This window comes from Mytilus trossulus, chromosome 14 (assembly GCF_036588685.1).
Source record: "Mytilus trossulus isolate FHL-02 chromosome 14, PNRI_Mtr1.1.1.hap1, whole genome shotgun sequence".
NCBI lineage: Eukaryota > Metazoa > Mollusca > Bivalvia > Mytilida > Mytilidae > Mytilus > Mytilus trossulus.
Window position 1 is genome coordinate 68290333 of NC_086386.1, and position 23549 is coordinate 68313881.

Genomic DNA, 23549 nt, shown 5'->3' on the forward strand with positions numbered 1-23549 from the left:
CATCAAAGACTAAAATATCAATCAGTACACATCCAACTTCCAATTTATTTAGTATTAAGTCGTCATTAACAGTTGTAATGCAAAGATACAGGTATCAACATATTGTAGAGCTATGAATGTGCATATGTAGCTGAATGGCATGTTCTTTGAATTATGCTAGTATGTTGTGTATATGTTACTGAATGACTCCCTGCTAGTATGTTGTGTATATGTTACTGAATGACTCCCTGCTAGTATGTTGTGTATATGTTACTGAATGACTCCCTGCTAGTATGTTGTGTATAAATTACTGAATGACTCCCTGCTAGTATGTTGTGTATAAATTACTGAATGACTCCCTGCTAGTATGTTGTGTATAAATTACTGAATGACTCCCTGCTAGTATGTTGTGTATAAATTACTGAATGACTCCCTGCTAGTATGTTGTGTATATGTTACTGAATGACTCCCTGCTAGTATGTTGTGTATAAATTACTGAATGACTCCCTGCTAGTATGTTGTGTATATGTTACTGAATGACTCCCTGCTAGTATGTTGTGTATATGTTACTGAATGACTCCCTGCTAGTATGTTGTGTATATGTTACTGAATGACTCCCTGCTAGTATGTTGTGTATAAATTACTGAATGACTCCCTGCTAGTATGTTGTGTATATGTTACTGAATGACATGCTTATTTGTTGCTTTAAACTCTTATGTATGACATGTTCCCTTCTAGTATGTTGTGTATATGTTATTGAATGACTCCCTGCTTGTATGTTGTGTATGACTCACTGAATGACTTGTTCCCTACTTGTTTCTTTTTTATAGATCAGAATTTTCTAAGAAACTGAATAGGTATGTGAATGCCACGAGTTACACCTAACATAGCATGTTCCTAGACTAACTTAGAAACCTGTCATTTAACTTGTACATCATTAACAATGCTAGCTTGAACATTCCTAGAGGATCAAATCATACAGATTTACAACCTAGAAGTGTTGCTATCTTTTTTCCCACATAGAAAATTAATTGCACCAATCACGGTTGTGGATTTGCACAGATTATAGTATATATGTTTGGTATAAACTCATTGGAGCTGAGTGCTATTTGCTTGATTGATTTTTGAATTTAAATTACAGTTACATAGCATTTAATACTGTTTTCATGGCAAAATGTAGCTTTCACCAAAGATTTAAAAGATTGTGCCCCCCATAAGTTGTATGTTGATTCTAAAACAATAATCAAATTTTAAAATATTGCAACCAGTATTATCAGAATGGTGATTGGGTAAAAGATGTATCTGGTTTTTTTTGCTGTCTCCAACTTGATAACATATAATTCAAACACTACTTGTATGCTAATTTAGTAAATCTTATATTTAAATATCAGGTGAGTGATGTATAGTCCATTGGATTATAGCTTTTGTTTTTCTGTATCAATGATCTATATACATATAAGGCTATACATATAACCACAAATCAAATTTTTTAACACTTTTTAGACTGTAAGATTGCCATTCTCATATGATATTGCATGTTTCCATTTATTATACATAATGGCATACCCTAAACCCAACATTGACCTTTTATTCCTAATGGCTTTATTATATTCAGAGGTGTTTGGACTTAATTATAGTTTGAGATAAAGATTGCCCTTTTTTTTTTTTGGAGGGTACCAAAAAAATTGTATTGGTAACACTTGAAATATTTATTCAATTTTGACAGTGACACAGTATAAAGATCAAAAATTTGACAGACTTTCAAGCTTTGAGTTAGTGATGATTTAAACTGCAGGTTCTATTTCTGAACTAGATTTGATTTTAATTTCGTATCAATATTTCTTCAATAAGTATAAAATGTATATACATGTAGGCCTATATGTGAACTTTTTTTTTTACAAAAATGGAAACTTCTAAAAAAAAAAATGAAATTGTAATTCCTTCAATATCAGGTTCAAATGTATTAAGGTAAAGACATTTTACTAGGGCAAATTGCTTTTGTCATCCTGGATTTTGATTGATTGATACCTAGTGTATTTTTTCATGTATTTTATAAGATGAATATTCTAGCCTTCCTGGTAATCTTCTCTGTCCTGGTTTTAAACAAAACTTATTTTACCTTCAGCAATACATTTGATCATTTGTGCGCTTTATTTAATTTGGTTGTTTTTGCTAACATCTTCAAGTTGGACTTTCACATTTTCCTAACAATCTATTGGTATGCTATTACTGTGTTACCTAAACAGATATTATGTATAGGAGATGTTTTTGGGAAATTATCAGTCAGAACATTTCTTTTCTATGTGGCTCAGGAAATTTAACTGCCATTGTCTAGAATTTTTCTAGACTTAAGACTGTCTTATAACATACCAAAAAAATGTTGGACAATTTTAGACATACACTTACCAATACACTTTTTGACTTTCTCCTAATATATGAAGTTTGAACTAAGTAAGGAAAGCAATTATCATTCAAACTATCACAGACTCTTTGCAAACAGCAGCAGACAGTCCTTAACTAACTAGAATAAAATAAGTTAAGTGAAGTTAAGTTTCTTTTTTTTCCCTACTTACTTTTTTAGTGGTTTAGAATTCCAAACATTGACTTATTGTGCTCCTGTAGCAGAGAATAGAATTACATTAGAACCTGTGGCAATGAAAACAGCTTTTGCCTTAACCACAAGTAAACTAGATATTTTCCCCAGTGGGTAATAACTTTTTTTCAATGGTTGAAAAGGTTGTCGGTATGTATTTATCACCTAGATTAGATTAGGATTTATTTATATTTCAGCTTCAGTAACCTGTTCAGTTCCTCCAACAAACCAAACAAGAAGCCGTATCCAATGGCAACTGTCAAGTATAACGCTCCTACTACACAAGTTCAACCTGTAGGGGACCCCAATAAGAGGACTAGGAAGAGCTACAATCTTGGGGACAAAGCTAAAGCTTACGACTTCATGCAGGATGAATTGTAAGTAAATTGTGTATCACAAATGGTTAGAAATGTAAAATGTTGTTAGTATTTTCAGTATTTCATCTTTGTAATAAATCACAGCAATGGAGCCATTTAATGCTAAGTTGCACCTTTCAAAAAGAAGCAAAACAATCAATTCATAGAAAAATGTATATTTTAGTATTTGTTGTATTCATTGATATATGCATATTGTATTAGTACATGTACAAACATATTTCGTGCATCATTTTGTGTTGTCATTGTGAAATTGTAGCATGCTTAATTCATTTAATAGCACGACAAATTGAAAGTAGGATGTTTCATTCAATACTTGATTGATTGATATCATATTATGACTTTAGAGATCCAAGAAAAATTTGCTGATATGCAGAAACAAACTAGGTGTTTGCTCTCTGAAGTGAGACACTGATGTCAGTTTCACAAAAAAACTTACGACTAAGATTGTTCTTTTAAGTAATTAAAAGTAATGAACAAATCAATATACTTACAATTAACCTTATTCGTAAGTTTTTTTTTGTGAAATTGACTCCTAGTATGCCAACCTGTTATCAGCAAGATCATTCACTTAATATTGTATTTATTTAAAACAATGTTGTTTTGCTGTATTAGAAAACAGAATCCAGCTGATGATGGGTAAACAGTTTCACAAATTTGTCATTTAAATGGTGTTAGCTTCACTATCTATAATGCCCTATATCTAATTAGATGCTTTCCAGAATTTCATTCTTTATAATTTAAAATGTTGATTATTTTAACGCTTGGATATTAATATTCAAGATGAACACATAGCTTCTTCCTTGCCTGTGCGACCTGCATCAAATTGTGTTAAAAAAAATTATGAAGCAAATTGAATAGTTTTTATTATAAAGAATGAAATTTGATGGAATTAATGCCTACCAATAATTATGTCCAATCTTTCGGGCCAATTTGTAAGTTTCAAACAAGCATTTGGAACTCAGAAACTTAAAAAACAAAAGTTTGTTACTTATTTATCAGAGGACATCAAAGGGAAGCCACCAACATAAGTGTGATGCATGTTTGAACATTTTTTTTATTTCATCAGTTTTGTTTTATTACAATTTGTCAGTGTATATTCAGAAATTAATAACTGGATCTCCATTATATTATTGAAATTTCACTTGTGATTATGTGTGGTATATATCAAGGTATCACATTTGTAATATGTACTGCACATGTACTGTTATCATATTACTGGTATAATGTACACAACATTTACACAACTGCCATCATCACATGTTAATTTCTGAATTTACAGTATATTTTTAAAAGTTCATAGATTTATTTATGCATTTAACATATATATTTTCTTCAGCTTAAAATAGGTAACAACTTACTTCAAATTGTTATCCACAATTAAATATGTTCCTAGACAATTCCTCTTCCAACTCTTTTTAAAAAACTTGAACATAATGGATATTTTTTAATTGTGCTTGATACAGAAATTTGCTTTTCTTTGCCAAATACGAAATTGCTTTACAAATTTGTGAAAGAAAGAACAGTACACAAATTAAAGTGTCAAAGGGAAGAAATTTAGGAATGTTTTAATATGGTTGTACAAAACTATTGATATGATAAATCTATGAGCTTTCATTGTTTTCTGTTTTGCTTGTTGTTGTTGTAATCATTATGCATCTGAACTGCTTTATTTAGATCCAGTAAAATAGAGTCACTGTTAGAAGATCCTGTCTTAGCACATCAACATACAGTGTATGTCTAATATAATATTAATGTCTTAACGATTCAACAGCCAAGTATTGTGGTATTCAATATGTTAAGGAGAGCATTTAATACACTATTAAGAACTGCACCACATTTTTGTATACAGAATTGTCTTTCATTTTCCTGTGTCGATTTCTTTTTTTAATATAATGAGGAATTGCTTTGTCTGTTTCTTTATGCGGTTCTGTTCATCTGTTTGAAACAGAAGGTTTTCATATGATAACTTAAGTTATCATAGGATTTTGCAGCAAACTATATAACTACCATGAAATGCAGATAAAATGAAATGTTGCTGTTCATGAGTTTTAACCATTGAATCGTTTTAATTTGTTTAAATTGTTGAGAGAAAAAAAATGAATGATAATTAAGAAAATATTTGGTAGTACCTGTTTTGATCTTTTAATTCTTATATTATTTATAAAAACAAATATACTTGATAAATTGAACAAGCTGAAGACATATACAGTGATGGTGGGTTTCTTTTGTTATTCAGTTTTAAAATTTTGAATGACTGCATGTAGTGAAAGTATTTTACTCAGGATTGCCGGATTTCATTTAATTTTTTAGATGTTTGTTGCATTTGTTCTTAAATTATGTCTTTAAGCTGACAATTTAAAATCAATATGAGTTTGTTATTCATTTGTGATTTCGACTGTTAAAATTACTTGGTAAATGATTGTCCTGAATTTACTCAAATATCTCACGAAAATTCTGATTTTGATTTTTGACAATTATTCATATACATGAACACATTTCTTGGAAAAAAAAGTAACCAACAAAGACAAAAATTATCATGATTTTAAAAATAAAGTTGAAGGTAGATACATGTATTTGAATTGCCATTTTCCTTTCACATGTTTTTAATTGAAGATTTTATTGCTTTGATGTTAACATCAATATTTTTTCAAAAAATTGTAGAATGTCAGAAAAAGCCAAAAAAGAGAGAGAAAAGGAAAGAATGGAGCAATACAAACAAGTGAGAGCCCATGTGAAGAAAGATGATGGTCGACTTCAAGCTTATGGTTGGAGTTTACCTGCCAAACTAACCAGTGTCTCACGAGATACTCCGTCTAAAAGTCATGTACCAGTGCCTGTCCCCGTCTACTGTAGACCCCTAGTAGAGAGAGATGAGGGGCTAAAGGTATATCATTGCTCAGTTAAAGTTTCTTACCTGGACAAAGATGGACATTATATTTATGAATAAAAGTAGAAAAATAATTATTTTGGCTTAGACGTAGATGTTTCTGGAATTTTCATTTCTTAAAGAAATGAAAGTTCAGCTGCATCGAAAAATATCATATTTAAAATGTAAATTCAACAAATGTATCGAAAAAAAATTAAGATTGCTTGGTAAAATAGTGGTTAATATTTAATACAGGTATAGGAAAAGTCAGATGAAATATAGAATATTAAGGAAAGTAAAAAGCTTGAGAAGCAAATTTCCCTGAGAAAATTGAAATGTGATACATGTACTGTAAATATGAATATTTGCTAAATTATATTAGAAATTAAATAATATATAATAAATGAATGATTGCATTATGACAATTTAATGATTTTGTGTATAGATATGGTGTGCAGCAGGAGTTAACTTGACTGGTGGAAGGACCAGAGATGGAGGGTCTATTGTAGGGGCCAGTGTGTTTTACTCAGACCCTGGAGACTTTGATCAGGAAACTAAGAAGGAGATCACCAAAGATGATGTGGAAAAATTGAACCATGAACTTAAGGTAAACAATGATTAACAAATTCTAGGTTAGACAGAACAATGTATAAGGGAATGATGCAGGGTAAAGTTTTAGGTTACAAGTAATTTATAATTACATGGAGTCATTCAGGAAAACAGCAATCTGCAAAAAAAAAAAGCTCCTACAATCAAGATTTGAATAAAAACTAGAGAATGATGAACATTTCCTGCTGAAGTATCCTAATTCAATCAATGAGAAATGCTGTAAAGGACCTGTTGCAACTGAAATTTAGATTGTGTTATATGTGAAAATATTAATGATTGTTTTAGGAACATGAGAAGAATTTGAAGGACTCTGGTAAGGAACAGTTATCCTCGTATGTATGGATCTGTACCAGTACATCAACAGAGAGTCGTGTGGTCGTTATTGATGCTAATAGTCCTGGTGAAATATTAGAGACATTCAGAGTATCAACCGCTTCTATACTATGTATAGCAAGTATAGCAGGTATATAAATATTAGAGACGTTCGGAGTGTCAACAGTTTCTATACTATGTATAGCAAGTATAGCAGGTATATAAATATTAGAGACGTTCAGAGTGTCAACAGCTTCTATACTATGTATAGCAAGTATAGCAGGTATATAAATATTAGAGACATTCAGAGTGTCAACAGCTTCTATAATATGTATAGCTAGTATAGCAGGTATATATAACATGATGTTCAATGTATAGCAAGTATAGCAGGTATAATTGATGTTCTGTGTATACTGTAAAAGCAGAAATTTTTGTGGAGGATTTAATTTTGTTTATTTCGTGGAAAGAGTATATCCATAAAATTAAAAAAAACATGAAAATCTGACTTTCATATAATATCACTCTAATTAATAAAAACCACGAAATTAAATAAAACAGTGCATAATGTTCTATAGTATTTCATACTATAACATAGGGTTATTGCATGAATATTGTCCCGAGTAGAACTTTATATTGCACGAGCTTGCGAGTGCAATATATGTTCTACGAGGGACAATATTCCCCAATATTCATGCAATTACCCTTTTATTGTATAGCAATATAATATTTGAAAGTAAAAAAATGTTTAAACTAAGATTTTGTTGCTGATGACGTCATGACTTTTGAAGATTTATTGCACTAGTGCAATATTAGAATTTATTGCACGCTAACTTTTGATTACTTTCTGTGGGGAATATTATATTGCTATACAATAATAGCAGGTATTACATGTAGTATGGAATGTTTTTGTATATCAAGGTTAGCATTTTATGATCTTATAAATTCACCACAAAAAAAACCTGTATATGTGGCCTATTGCTATCAAACTTTAGAGTAATGACACCAAAATTTTGACTTAGTCACCATTATAACCAGAAATAGAAACGAGAGAAAAAAAATCTGAAAAAGTTTATATAAGTTAGTGAGACAGAAAACCTAAAAACATTAAACAATGTTAAACTTTATTGTTTAAGAATTTATGGAATATTTTAAACACTGACACATCTGTTGTATATAATATGCTGATATTTTGTACAAATTTGTAGTCTGTAATGGGGGTCTCATTGGGGTGGTTCCGATCCCGGTTCGGCTTACACTATGTATGTAAGCAATTTTCATTTTTTTGTCATTTCCCAGGTCCTGCAAGGCCTCTTTTCCCGTTTTCACCCCACAATAATTAGGAGATAACTGTATTGTATTTTAAGCTCCGACGGCATCAATTGGGGATTTGATGGTCGCAAATTAAGTTTACTGGCGACGCGTTAGCGGAGACAGTAAACGGGTATTTGCGACCATCAAATCCCCAATTGATGCCGTCGGAGCTTAAAATACAATATTGTTATCTCCATTCTAATGAAACTGACAGAAAACAACGCTAAAACATGTATTTAAAATCTGTCATATGCCGTCTGCGCTTGCGCGTAGGTCCCATAGCATCAATTGTCAATTGATGCCATGTAAGAAAGTGACGTTTTCCAATCAAAATGAACGTTGTTGCATTAGAATTTGACTTTCACGTGATATGCTTACAAAAAATCAGCAATCCCATGTCACGCTTAGACCCCAATGAGACCCACTGTAACACTAACCAACCGTCATGATAAATATTTCAATAACTACAATGTATTTGAATATTTATTAGGTGCTCTAGAATCCGACTACCCAGTAGATGAAGAAATATTGAAGGCAGAATCTTATCCTCAGTATAATCCTCCTCCTATGGATAAGGACAACCAGGCCACAGACAGTGGTATAGGAGACATCAGCTTTGTACAGTGTGTTAATACAGGAGGGAAACCAAGCAGTAAACCAACATCTCCTATGTCATCTCCATTTGGTTCACCTCAATCTAAAGGTAAAGTTAGTGACAAATACTAATAAAGGAAAGGTCAATTGGTGAACATTATTCTAATATTAGATTGAAGACACCTCTATTTAAAGGTAATTGTTTGACAAATAAATAAAAATAGGCTCAGTTTGAGGGGGGGGGGGGGAATAGAATTAAAAATAGCAATTTTCTGATGATTTTTGTTGGGAATAGAATTAAAAATAGCAATTTTCTGATGATTTTTGTTGGTAAAAAAAACACAAGACAATAAATTTTCCCCCAAATTGCACCAATTGTAGATCATTGTAAGCTTGGTTTAACTTCTTTTAGTCGCTCTCACTTGACCAGTACAAGTATGCTCTCCCATAGAGTATGAAACCTGTTTAGAGTTTATATACTCTTGAGTCTAAAGTTAGTATAATAATCTATTCTGATGAATGAATTATGTATTTTCAGAAATTAGTCCAGAACATCGACCACAGTCTAGAGAATCTCTAAGAGGTAAGTTAAGTAGTGTGTTTGTAGCTATGCTGTTCAAGTGTTTTGCGATGTATAATGTTTATGACACATGATTTAGAAGGATAAAGGGCTGGCTGGTAAAAATATAACGGAGAAACCACAACATATTGTGTATATGTTTACAACAGGCTAACTGATGTTTGTCTTTGAAAGTACACCTTTTTCGTCACAAAGAAAATATGAATATATTGTTTGCATTGTTTTTAGTTATTTCTTTTTATTCTAATTACAGATGAGAAGAATGACTCTGATCAAAAGGAGAAGAATGAAACAGATAGAGATAGTCTCCTCTCTGAACAAAGTATAGAAGGTTAGTGCTCTCTCAGACAGATAGAGATAGTCTGCTCTCTGAACAAAGTATAGAAGGTGAGTGCTCTCTCAGACAGATAGAGATAGTCTGCTCTCTGAACAAAGTATAGAAGGTTAGTGCTCTCTCAGACAGATAGAGATAGTCTGCTCTCTGAACAAAGTATAGAAGGTGAGTGCTCTCTCAGACAGATAGAGATAGTCTGCTCTCTGAACAAAGTATAGAAGGTTAGTGCTCTCTCAGACAGATAGAGATAGTCTGCTCTCTGAACAAAGTATAGAAGGTTAGTGCTCTCTCAGACAGATAGAGATAGTCTGCTCTCTGAACAAAGTATAGAAGGTTAGTGCTCTCTCAGACAGATAGAGATAGTCTGCTCTCTGAACAAAGTATAGAAGGTTAGTGCTCTCTCAGACAGATAGAGATAGTCTGCTCTCTGAACAAAGTATAGAAGGTGAGTGCTCTCTCAGACAGATAGAGATAGTCTGCTCTCTGAACAAAGTATAGAAGGTGAGTGCTCTCTCAGACAGATAGAGATAGTCTGCTCTCTGAACAAAGTATAGAAGGTTAGTGCTCTCTCAGACAGATAGAGATAGTCTGCTCTCTGAACAAAGTATAGAAGGTGAGTGCTCTCTCAGACAGATAGAGATAGTCTGCTCTCTGAACAAAGTATAGAAGGTGAGTGCTCTCTCAAACAGATAGAGATAGTCTGCTCTCTGAACAAAGTATAGAAGGTGAGTGCTCTCTCAGACAGATAGAGATAGTCTGCTCTCTGAACAAAGTATAGAAGGTGAGTGCTCTCTCAGACAGATAGAGATAGTCTGCTCTCTGAACAAAGTATAGAAGGTTAGTGCTCTCTCAGACAGATAGAGATAGTCTGCTCTCTGAACAAAGTATAGAAGGTTAGTGCTCTCTCAGACAGATAGAGATAGTCTGCTCTCTGAACAAAGTATAGAAGGTTAGTGCTCTCTCAGACAGATAGAGATAGTCTGCTCTCTGAACAAAGTATAGAAGGTTAGTGCTCTCTCAGACAGATAGAGATAGTCTGCTCTCTGAACAAAGTATAGAAGGTTAGTGCTCTCTCAGACAGATAGAGATAGTCTGCTCTCTGAACAAAGTATAGAAGGTGAGTGCTCTCTCAGACAGATAGAGATATTCTGCTCTCTGAACAAAGTATAGAAGGTTAGTGCTCTCTCAGACAGATAGAGATAGTCTGCTCTCTGAACAAAGTATAGAAGGTTAGTGCTCTCTCAGACAGATAGAGATAGTCTGCTCTCTGAACAAAGTATAGAAGGTGAGTGCTCTCTCAAACAGATAGAGATAGTCTGCTCTCTGAACAAAGTATAGAAGGTTAGTGCTCTCTCAGACAGATAGAGATAGTCTGCTCTCTGAACAAAGTATAGAAGGTGAGTGCTCTCTCAGACAGATAGAGATAGTCTGCTCTCTGAACAAAGTATAGAAGGTTAGTGCTTTATCTAAAATAGAAAGATGGAATTGTTTCTTTTTAGAGAGTTAAGAATGAAATAGCATTAAATTCTAAATCAATTATTTAAATGCAGGATCTCTTGAAATAACATGAATTTATCTCTCATTTTTTGTCAACAGTTCAAATACTGTACAGTGGGTTATTTTCACATGGTGTAAATTATCGCTTACTTTCTAGGATAGAATAAAATCACCAACAATTTAAAAGTGCACATGCAAAGGTATTGAAAAAGTTTTTAATCTGCAAAATACATTGTATAATTTATACAGGAAAAATCATGAAATTTTACACCTCTTATACAGTAGTAGATTCACGTAAAAATTGCTGAATTCTTGTATTTATGATTTTTTTTGGTTTATTTCTAGCTATTTTTTTTTGGTGAAAGTAAATATTTTTCTATATAACTTGTAAGTGCTTACAGAGGCTTCTGAAATGAGGAATTGCTACTTACATGTATGCTGGGAAATTTCTCCAAATTGATCTTGAATTTGTGTCTTTCTTGTTTTATTGTTTTTACACACTTTATCCAAAAAGGCATTAATGTGGGTTTTTTTTTAAAAATCTCACTACAAAATTATAATATCACCTTAACTTAAGATATAATTCCGAGATTAATGTATACTTATTCTATATTTAGGTCAGAATGGCCCAGCAGTATTTAAAGCTAAAGGTTCTCCTGTGTCATCAGGTCGTACAACGCCTATATCTACAGCCTCTGACAGATCATCAGACAGAAAAACTGTGGACGACAGTGACTTGCAGTTTGAGGAGGCTGATAAAATGAGTAGTATTCTACCGACCATGTGGTTAGCCTCACAGAGTGGCAGGTAAATTTACATGGTCAATAGAAAAAAGAAGATTTGGTATGATTTTCAATAAGACAACTCTCCACAATAGACTCAATAACACAGAAATTAACAACTAACAACTGTACGGCCTTCAACAATAAAAAAAAAGGCTATAAATTACTTTACAATTAATATGTCAATGAAGAATTTGTATATCCCCATCGTTATTGTATGTATTTCATTAAGTGGGTCTATGTTGCTACAGTTTGTGCTTCAAAGTCACTAAAATCTAATTTGGGTTACAGTTTGGAGTATACTTTGTATAATTTTATTAAAGTAATATTAATTAACAAGGTTTCTGTTGGTATTGATAAATCACAAATTCATATGTACAGCAAGTTACTCTTTTCCAAAGGCAAATAGACTTGGGCCAACACACAAAATCAAGTATTCAGAAAAATATTTTCTCAATCCACCAAATTGGTTTCAACAACTTAATCTCCAGTAATTGTAAACATTATTTATTATTTTTCAGTTTATATGTTCACTCTGCAGTATCACAATGGAGGAGATGTTTACACTCTGTTAAGTTAGAGGATGCCGTGTTAAATATTGTGTAAGTCACACCTATTATGTATTATTGTGTACAATTATCAAAATCCTTTATAGAATGTAAGACATTTACTTCTATAAGTTTAGATTGTTCTTTGTAAATATTCAAATTTCATTTCTTAAGAGAAGATAAAACAGCTAATAAGTTTAAAACAGAAAAAAATGATTTTTCTTTAAAAAAAAAAAGAATTGGAATGAAGATATTATTATTGATCATCTCATATAAAGTATGTTAATAATTATGAAAAATTAAAGTTTGTTAGGAAATATTTAAAAAAATAATTTTGAAGTAAATTTCAATAGCTAAATATGTAATATAATTATCTCCCCTTGATTGTAATTGTTCACTTGCATTGTTTTCTTTTTAGACATGTAAAGGGAAGAGTATTAGTGGCGTTGGCCAATGGGAAAGTTGCAATATTCCATAGAGCTATAGGTAAAATAAACTTAAGTATTAAGAAACCAAATGAACTTAAAAGCCAAAGTGTTGGAAACAAATTTTATATGATGAATAATAATATAAAAAATAAACACAAAGAAACAAGATTTTTTTGCTATTCTTCATCTTAAGGTCACAGTAGGTCCTTCATCAGGGAGAAAAAGCTCACTAGGTTGAGATATTAAGAAGCTAGATCTCAATAAACTCACATTTGTGCAATGAAGAAGAACAAATGTCATATTTGACTGCTATGTAAAATTATACTATTGATATAATTTTTATACGACCGCAAATTTTGAAAAAATTTTCGTCGTATATTGCTATCACGTTGGCGTCGTCGTTGTCGTCGTCGACGTCGTCCGAATTCTTTTAGTTTTCGCACTCTAACTTTAGTAAAAGTGAATAGAAATCTATGAAATTTTAACACAAGGTTTATGACCATAAAAGAAAGGTTGGTATTGATTTTGGGTGTTTTGGTCCCAACATTTTAGGAATTAGGGGCCAAAAAGGGCCCAAATAAGCATTTTCTTGGTTTTCGCACTATAACTTTAGTTTAAGTTAACAGAAATCTATGAAATTTTGACACAAGGTTTATGACCACAAATGAAAGGTTGGGATTGATTTTGGGAGTTTTGGTTACAACAGTTTAGGAATTAGGGGCCAAAAAAGGGCCCAAATAAGCATTATTCTTGGTTTTCGCACAATAACTTTAGTTTAAGTAAATAGAAATCAATGAAATTTAAACACAATGTTTATGACCACAAAAGGAAGGTTGGTATTGATTTTGGGAGTTTTGGTCCCAACAGTTTAGGAATTAGGGGCCAAAAAGGGACCCAAATAAGCATTTTTCTTGATTTTCGCACCATAACGTTAGTCTAAGTAAATAGAAATCTATGAAATTTAAACACAAGGTTTATGACCATTAAAAGGAAGGTTGGTATTGATTTTGGGTGTATTGGTTCCAACAGTTTAGGAATAAGGGGCCCAAAGGGTCCAAAATTAAACTTTGTTTGATTTCATCAAAAATTGAATAATTGGGGTTCTTTGATATGCCGAATCGAACTGTGTATTTAGATTCTTAACTTTTGGTCCCGTTTTCAAATTGGTCTACATTAAGGTCCAAAGGGTCCAAAATTAAACTTAGTTTGATTTTGACAAAAATTGAATCCATGGGGTTCTTTGATATTTTGAACCTAAAAATGTACTTAGATTCTTGATTATTGGCCCAGTTTTCAAGTTGGTCCAAACGGGGTCCAAAATTAAACTTTGTTTGATTTCATCAAAAATTGAATAAATGGGGTTCTTTGATATGCAAAATCTAACTGTGTATGTAGATTCTTCATTTTCGTTCCTGTTTTCAAATTGGTCTACATTAAAGTCCAAAGGGTCCAAAATTAAACTAAGTTTGATTTTAACAAAAATTGATTTTTTTGGCCTCTTTGATATGCTGAATCTAAACATGTACTTAGATTTTTGATTATGGGCCCAGTTTTCAAGTTGGTTCAAATCAGGATCTACAATTATTATATTAAATATTGTGCAATAGCAAGTCTTTTCAATTGTACAGTATTGCGCAATGGCAAGAAATATCTAATTGCACAATACTGTGAAATAGCAAAAAAAAAATTAATTAGAGTTATCTTTCTTTGTCCAGAAGAGTAAGCAAGAAATATCTTATTGCACAATATTCTGCAATAGCAGATTATTTTTTAATTGGAGTTATCTTTCTTTGTCCAGAATCAACTTAAATCTTTGTTATATACAATATACAATGTATATTCACTTTTTACTACCAACTGATAAATATAAATAATCTTTACCATTCAGTGATAACAAGCAGTTTTTTTACATCTTAATATTTTATGATGTATTTAAATGAGTAGTTATTGTTGCAAACTCCATTAGAATATTTGAATTGAGATTAGTTTTGGAATGAGGGAAAGGGGGATGTGATTAAAAAATTGGGTTCAATTTTTCTCATTTGAAATTTCATAAATAAAAAGAAAATTTCTTCAAACATTTTTTTGAGAAGATTAATATTCAACAGCATAGTGAATTGCTCTAAGAGAAAACAAAATTTTAAGTTCATTAGAACTCATTCATTCTCTGTCAGAAACCTATGTTGTGTCAACTATTTAATCACAATCCAAATTTAGAGCTCAATCCAGCTTGAATGTTGTGTCCATACTTGCCCCAACCGTTCAGGGTTCAACCTCTGCGGTCGTATAAAGCTATGCCCTGCGGAGCATCTGGTTCAATTATATACACTAAAAAACTGGCAATCTATAATGAGCAGAGAAATCTAACAAAAATTATCATAGGTTAGTGGTTACTCAACAATTTCATTTTCAATAAAGAAACAATGCAACCCTCCAGACTACCACATGAAGCTATCTCTTTTTTTAAAATGCATGATAAAAGATACATGCTTGTATTTAGGATAATAGTGCTTTTAATTTAAAAATTATATTTTTTCAACAGATGGACAATGGGACCTACAGAACTATCATTTGTTAGATCTTGGTAAACCCCATCATTCTATCCGGTGTATGTCTGTGATAGCTAACAACCATGTGTGGTGTGGATACAGGAACAAAATACATGTAGTTGACCCAGAATCCATGTCTATTATGGTATGTAGTTTGTGTAGATACAGGAACAAAATACATGTAGTTGACCCAGAATCCATGTCTATTATGGTATGTAGTTTGTGTGGATACAGGAACAAAATACATGTAGTTGACCCAGAATCCATGTCTATTATGGTATGTAGTTTGTGTGGATATAGGAACAAAATACATGTAGTTGACCCAGAATCCATGTCTATTATGGTATGTAGTTTGTGTGGATACAGGAACAAAATACATGTAGTTGACCCAGAATCCATGTCTATTATGGTATGTAGTTTGTGTGGATACAGGAACAAAATACATGTAGTTGACCCAGAATCCATGTCTATTATGGTATGTAGTTTGTGTAGATACAGGAACAAAATACATGTAGTTGACCCAGAATCCATGTCTATTATGGTATGTAGCTTGTGTGGATACAGGAACAAAATACATGTAGTTGACCCAGAATCCATGTCTATTATGGTATGTAGCTTGTGTGTAAATAACGAAATCATATTCATTATATTTGAGTGAAGCCGAAATTATTCATTTGGCTACACATTCTCAATGACCATAACCCATAGTATAAAATGTCATAGATAATTTCATTTCTAAATGATTTGATTATATGGACTTTGCATAATTTTAATTGGAAGTTCTTTGATGATCTTTGTTATAATCCTACTTTTTCAACCCCTCATATATGTGTTGTGTATATTATCTGAGAAACATTTTATATTACAGAAAACTTTTGATGCACATCCAAGAAAAGAAAGTCAAGTGAGACAGTTAGCTTGGTTGGGTGATGGTGTATGGGTATCTATAAGACTAGACAGTACCTTACGTTTATACCATGCCTACACACATCAACATCTCCAGGACGTGGACATAGAACCTTATGTTAGCAAGATGTTAGGTAAATAAATTGTATGCCTTTTAAAAACAAAATCAGCCTTAACCAGTAGATGAATATAAAGAAAATATCTCGAAAGTTTGATGCTTGAAGCTATATTTTACATAAGTGTTAGGTATCAGGCCACTGTTTCGTGATATGTGTTATTTCCTAGTTTTCTTGAGATAGTAATTCTATATATATAAATCATGTATAATTTATAATGTACAGCAGAATTGGTAACTTTCAATTGTATTGTAACTGTTTCTGGTACAGAAATAGTTTTAGTTCTGAAGAGGTTCTTTCACAATACTGATGGCCCAAAAAAAATTGACAAAGTAATTAGTTATTACTTATGAACATTTTTTTTTGTTTTATCACCAAAAGTAATTGTGCACTAGTAATCAAAAATGTTCTACAGTTGTTTCTAAATTACTGAAATTAAAGGGAGATAAGTTTATAAACAAACTAAAACATGCACAACTAATATTATCTCCCTTTAATTTGTTTTCAAGTGGTTTTTATACTAAACAGAAAAAATGTCAAGCAAAAAATAGGAACCTTTACTTGTTATACAGAAATCAATGATAAATTCTTTGGTAGCAAGGCATATAGATCGACGCTCACACCATATCTTCCTATATCTATATAGTTGTATAAAAAGATTTGAGTGTTTTCAGATTCACAGGTTGCTAGATCTTTAATGTTTAATTTTATGTTTCCTAAATTTTATCAACATTATGCTGAATAAAACAAATAGGTTCTTTTTCTAAACACAAATTTTGCTCTTTTATTTTTCAGGAACAGGAAAGCTTGGTTTTTCGTTTGTAAGGATAACATCAATGTTGATCTCATGTCAGAGACTCTGGATAGGAACTGGTAATGGTGTGGTTATATCTGTGCCTTTGTCTGAAAGTAAGTTATATGACTATAAGCAATACGTCAACTTTATTAAGTTTTAGGGAATGATTGTAAGTTGTACATGTCTGTGCATCTTGGTCTGACCTTGACCTTATTTTTACAGGTCATTGATAATATTGAAATTGTACGATACGTGTTGAAAACTTTATCTAAATTCTTTGTAAAGCAGCTTGTGCACTCTTTTGTTATATTAACTGTACTGAAACCCATGGTAGCAGTGTTGCAAGTGTATTGTACTGAATTTTCAGATGTGGTATGATTGCCAATGAGACAACTCTCCACCAGAGACCAAATGGCATAGAAGTTAACAACTATATGTCACCATACAGCCTTCAATTAGCAAAGTATATTTAGGGTGAACACATTTGTGTCGTACCCTTATCCATATACATGTATGTAGTTTGTGAAACATCTCGCTAGCCAAGAGTTACGATCCACTCCTGTTCTCTTCACCCTTGGCGGATTGAGATAAAATTTCGGAGACACAAGGTAATATTGGTTGCAGTCGAAACTTGCTGCATCCAATCAAAAAGCACCTATTACATGATCATGTGTAAATGTAGAAAGTGTTTGTAAACAATTGCCACATGTTTATTGTGCAACAAGTCTTTACATCCCTAAACATATGACTACATTTGGTGACAACTTGAATGTTTTTAATCAACTTTAAGAAGTTCCGGTGTATGTTCCATGTACAAATGCATGAATGATGATGTATATTTTCCATTCGGGCTTTACCAAGTGCGTAGAATCTAGACACTACCGTGTTTTTACCTCCAAATTTAAGAATTCAAGTGCTACCATTGGTCAAGAATAATGTTTTTTCGGAATGGGCATGACTTTAATCTTCCAATAGATGTCGCAACATTGTTTTCACAAATGTTTGGTTAATCCGCCAAGGGTGAAGAGAACGGAAGTGGATCATAACCCTTGGCTAGCGAAGATGTTTGTGAAAGTGAAAACATGCAAATAAGAATGAATGATTTATTTTGAAAATATGTAGTTATAATATATGATATAATTTTAACATGCACAACACTTTTATAAATAACAAACATTAATTAATTTTGTGAATAAAAACAAATTTGAAATTAAGTATACACGAAAACACTGTGCTTCATAATTAATATCTGAAAAATGGGATTGCATCAGCAGAGCATTTAGACCTACTGTGGTCCAGTAATTGATTTGTTAAAAGAAAACATCTAAAGAACATGACTCTTCCCCTTCCCATGATGCATGATGTGATAAACAATAAAGGGTTGTTCTGAACAATAAATGGGGGTGGAGGTCAGAAGGCACTTTTTATATTCGAGCATGCCACAAAATTAAAATTGATTACTTCCTAAAATTGTCAAGCTAATAAACCACAAACATTTTACATGCATCTACGGTAATCATAATAATTACATTAACTCAACAAAAAACTTTTAAAAGGCATATTTTTTAAAACAGTTACATATTTAGATCAGCTCAATATTTCTAAAGTAAATACAATAAATTTACACATTTTTACCAATTATCAATTTTATTTCTGAATAGAATGACACTTTTTATATCTACTTCAAACAAAGTATATAAGGGTATATAGGAATCATCACATTCTGTCTAAGTCCATAACATTTGTACTGTAAGACTAAGATTAACCAAACTTGGTATGCAGTGGCATCATGGGTTGGGGTTGTGTCATATACAAACATAAGGTCTCTGTGACCTTGACTTTGTGGTATTGATAGTAAAACCTTGTACAATGCCTGTCCTGCACATAACTCTTGTAACATAAAACTTAGCATTCAGTTGCATCATGGTATTGGGATGTATCATATAGATATACTAAAGTCAGGTCACCATGACTTTGATCTTTGACCTCCCCCATGATTTTTGTCTTTAAGACCTATGTTAACCAATAGAACAGAAATTTTATTTGTCATGAACAAGTTTGAATTCTATTGTACTTATGTTGTTGGATTACTGTCATAAGTATAAGAAGATGTTTGTATGAGTGCCAATGAGACAACTCTCTATCCAAGTCATAATTTATAAAGGAAAACCATAATAAAGTACGGTCTTCATGACTGTCTTGTATTTACGTTACACTTTCTTCATCATCTCTTGTACTGTGTTTTAGGTAACAAACAGACAGTGTCATCAGCATCCAGCGGTGGACGACCAGGAGGAATTATTCGTGTTTATAGTGATAATAAAACAGACAGTGTTACTCCAGGGAGTTTTATACCATATTGTACAATGGCCCAGGCTCAGTTGTCATTCCATGGACATCGAGATGCTGTTAAATTCTTTGTCTCAGTACCAGGTAAGCTCGTTGACTAACATTTTATTTCTATGATGATTGTTTTGCCCACAAAAACCCACAGTTATGGTTAATGCAGTATTCCCCCAGCCTGTTTGAGGGTATATAGGAATCACTGTATCCATCTGTCTGTCTGTCCATCCATCACCCTCTGTTAGTATGTCTGCCTACTCATGTTCCCAGTCTGTGCCAAAAACTTTTTCAGCTACTAGCTATACCAAGAATCATAAATTGCCACCTTTATTCTACAAAATTAAACAAAATTTCATTAAATTATCACTACCACACAAATAATTTTTTCCTAGATTAAAGTATAGGGCTAGTGGCACAGACTGTGTTCCTTGTCAAAACAATTCTCTGTACTGGTAATGGCTAGACTGATATTGATGGAACTTAAAACAAATGTAAAACAGGTTTCAGGTGACAACCCCATGTGGTAAGGTAAACATGCACAATTTCTTACAATACCTTATTCACAGCGGGGCCCATAAAGGTGGCACCCATCTCAATTATGTCTAGTTTTTACAGGTATCAATTTTTGAGGATACTGTAAATTCAGAAATTATTGCGTGCATTTATTATTGCGATTTTGTCATTTTACACTTGAATGCGATTTTAATTTTTACGATTTTGAGAAAAGTCATGCTTAATTCAGTTAAAATATTACAAAATGCGAGTTTTAATTATTGCGTTTACAACTCAGTCGCATTATTCGCAATAATAAAAACCTCGCAATAATTTCTGAATTTACAGTATTTGATTTTGTGGTTTTGTCAAGAAGTAACATAACTTTTACTGCGGTTTTTCATTTCACCATTGTTAATGTTACTATATTTTATTGACATTCTTTTATTATGGAAATGTTATTATACATGTATTGACTTGAGATTTAATCCTTAGTCAAATGAAATTGACTGTGACAGCATCTCCATTCATCGAGATTCATTGTTTAATGTTAAGATTTTGTGTTTTGGACTGTTTCTCAAATATTTTAAGTCAACTGTATTTTGTTGTATGGTATTATTGTAAGAAGTACATGTTCTTGCAGGTATCATTTGACCTAGACCTCATTTTATGATTCAGTGATAAATGTTAAGTTTCAGAAGTTTGGTCCCTGTCTCATACTATATATGCAATTAGCAGCAATAGGTCATCTTTATTTGGTGTATATAATGATTGTTAGGTGTACATATCTGTTTAGTCTCACCTGGGTCTCATTTTAATAGTTCAAAGGTCAAATTTTTTTAATTTTTTTTATAAGTTTTCCTGATAAATTGTGTTTCTCAAATACTGTCATCAACTATATTTTATGTATAAAAAATGATTGTTAGTTGTACAGGTATCAAATGACTTTGACTTCATTTCCAGGGTTCATCGGTCAATGTCATGTTTTTATGGTTATTTCTATTTCTATAAGCAATAGATTAGCTATTTTTGGTTGCATGGAATTATTGTAAGGTGTATTTTTGTTCTGGCAAGGTTATGCTTTTCTCATTTGAATTGTTTCACATTTTGTCATGTTGTGGCTTTTTATGTCCAAAATGAATGAGTTTTGCTTATTGCTAAAGATGCTAAAGCACAGTGACCTATATTTGCGTACATTCATTTTATGTGGACTATTGTGGATAGTTGTCTCATTAGTAATCATACCACATCTCCTGATCGTTATGTAGAACAAGGTAACATTGATATCAGATCAAGGAGATGTCAGCACTAACTGTTTTTTTGGAGCAATACAAAATTTTATCAAAATGATGCATTACTAAAAGTCAGGCAAAAGACCCATCACATAGGTAAAAATGTTGTCTAAGACTATTTACAAATAAAAGAAGATTATATCAAAACATTAAACTAGGATCAAATCTTAAGCGTTAATTAGATTGTATGATGATGGCCATTATCTTTATTACATTTGTGTTTCATAATGGAAAATAGAGAAGAAAACAAAGTTTTGAAGAAAAAATCAATTTATCAGAATAATTTAATCACAGATCAAAAAGTCGCTGAGAAATTACAAGATAGACCAAAGGGCAAAACTATTGATCAACGTAATAAGGCGAAACTAATTAGTTTTTTTATATTACAGAATGGATTTAATTAGTTATAGAGCAATTTGTTGTTATAAGTATGGATGAATTATTTCTTCAGGAGTTCTGTAAATCATGCATCTGCAACAATTTTAATTTGCAGATTATATTCATCCTCATATTGTAGTCTAAAGCGCTGCATATTGTCAGTTAATAAGATCAATGTTTTTCATTCTTCTAAACGTGAATTATCGATCTAATAAACTGGAGGCAGATTGCGTCTGCTTTATTTGAAATTCCCTTGAGAATTAGTTTAATTCAAGGCTTTCAAAAGTAATTAAAATTAGCCGCAACTTGCTTTAGATTTGATAGCCAATTTGACACTAAGTTCCTTAAGACTTTTTATATTGGAATTTCATGGAACAAGTTGTTTTTGAAGAAAAGGTATCTTGAATCTTATGCTTTATTCTATAGATTACTCCTATTTGCAAAGTTTAGCTGTCTGAGGATAAGAAATAGTACATGGAAATATATTTTAAGCCATGTATTTGAGAATAAGCAATTTGGTTTGATATATAGATTTTGGTCATAAAATTTTCACAGTAATATTTGTATGGTAATTAAAGAATTTTTCTATGCATTCCAATTGATTGAGTTGTGTGCATTTATTATGTTTTAAGCTATCTTGTCTTTACTTGGTGCTGTCTGTCCTGTATACGAAAAAAATGGATGTTGAAGGAATTGTAAATTAGAGAAATTTTTAATGTGGGGATTCATTTAGCAATTAAGAATTCATGAAAATTCCCCTGTGTAAATTTTGTTTTTTTGTTTTGTTGCAAGAAAATAAAACATTTCCAACTGGTTCGCCCCAAAAAGTAAAAGAAAAACTAAGGAAAATTAAATTTGTTATTCTAAACAAAAACAAGGCCAATATGTTAAACAAAAAACAAAAGCTTAGTCTTGATTATACAGTACAGTAATCACATTTACATATAAGGATATTAGTGTTATCATTCATCGGCTTAGATGGCAGATTTTGGCAATAAAACTGTACAAAAGACTTGATTTAATGAGTGGCTATGCTTCCATACAGCCAACAGTCATAAGGTATCCCTAATGAGGAGAATGATATAAAAACATGATTTTTCTGAAATCACATTTATAGAAAGTGTAAACACTGTCTGGTTTACTTCCTTATTAGATATTTTCTGACTTTGAGACAAACATTAAATGATTATTTATTACTCTTTTGTAAACTGATTACATTTGTTCTCTCTGATAACTTTTGTAACCTCGGCGAGATAAGAGACCAACGTTACTTAGAGGTAGTCACAATCATGCTGTTACTTAATAATAATGCTAGTTCTGTATCTGACAGCTTGATTCAGACAGAAAGAAATCCATTATTTGTATGAAAAACATCCACTACGTTTCTCAGACTCCTTCGAGACTTCAGTTCAGCATGTTTCTTCAGACATACAATAGACTAATATAGATGATCAGCTTTATTTGTCATACTGTCAGGTGAGCTATTGTCAAAGAGTTCAAATTTTTAAATTTCTAGACAACATGTTTTGCCTGTCCCTGGATCTGAACTTCTGATCATATCCTGCATGTATCACAAGGACTGTACTATTTCTTGCAACAAATTGATATAAAAGTATGAAATGTTTCTGAAATTAACAGTGCTGAGGTATTCTAAAGACCCAGTTTGGAAACTAAAATATTTGATAATTTGAGACAATAAAAACCCAAAGGTCCTAAAACAACTGCAATGAAGCTGTCTATTAACATACACAGTACACATTTGTTTGCACCAGCTGGACATTTTGATGATCAATGTTTCTTCAAGGCCAAAATATATGAAAATCCAAAGCTTATATAAATAGAATTAGTCAACTTTGCTTGATGGGCT

At 32.0% G+C, this 23549-nt stretch overlaps 1 protein-coding gene across 15 annotated transcripts in view; it reads left to right on the plus strand.

Annotated features, from left to right (window-relative positions):
- Nucleotides 1-23549, plus strand: part of LOC134696987 (C-Jun-amino-terminal kinase-interacting protein 4-like) — a 64293-nt gene that overhangs the window by 31073 nt on the left and 9671 nt on the right. For 8 of the 15 annotated variants that reach the window (XM_063558956.1, XM_063558957.1, XM_063558962.1 and 5 more), the window contains 17 exons: nt 810-836; nt 2770-2949; nt 3562-3585; nt 4624-4680; nt 5611-5833; nt 6261-6422; nt 6710-6887; nt 8538-8750; nt 9180-9224; nt 9475-9552; nt 11670-11859; nt 12356-12436; nt 12801-12868; nt 15353-15504; nt 16228-16399; nt 17177-17290; nt 19425-19610. In XM_063558956.1, coding sequence (XP_063415026.1) covers nt 810-836; nt 2770-2949; nt 3562-3585; nt 4624-4680; nt 5611-5833; nt 6261-6422; nt 6710-6887; nt 8538-8750; nt 9180-9224; nt 9475-9552; nt 11670-11859; nt 12356-12436; nt 12801-12868; nt 15353-15504; nt 16228-16399; nt 17177-17290; nt 19425-19610 — 2150 coding nt within the window. The remainder of the gene's footprint in view (nt 1-809; nt 837-2769; nt 2950-3561; nt 3586-4623; nt 4681-5610; nt 5834-6260; nt 6423-6709; nt 6888-8537; nt 8751-9179; nt 9225-9474; nt 9553-11669; nt 11860-12355; nt 12437-12800; nt 12869-15352; nt 15505-16227; nt 16400-17176; nt 17291-19424; nt 19611-23549) is intronic. The other 7 variants (XM_063558960.1, XM_063558972.1, XM_063558967.1 and 4 more) reach the window with 5 other exon arrangements.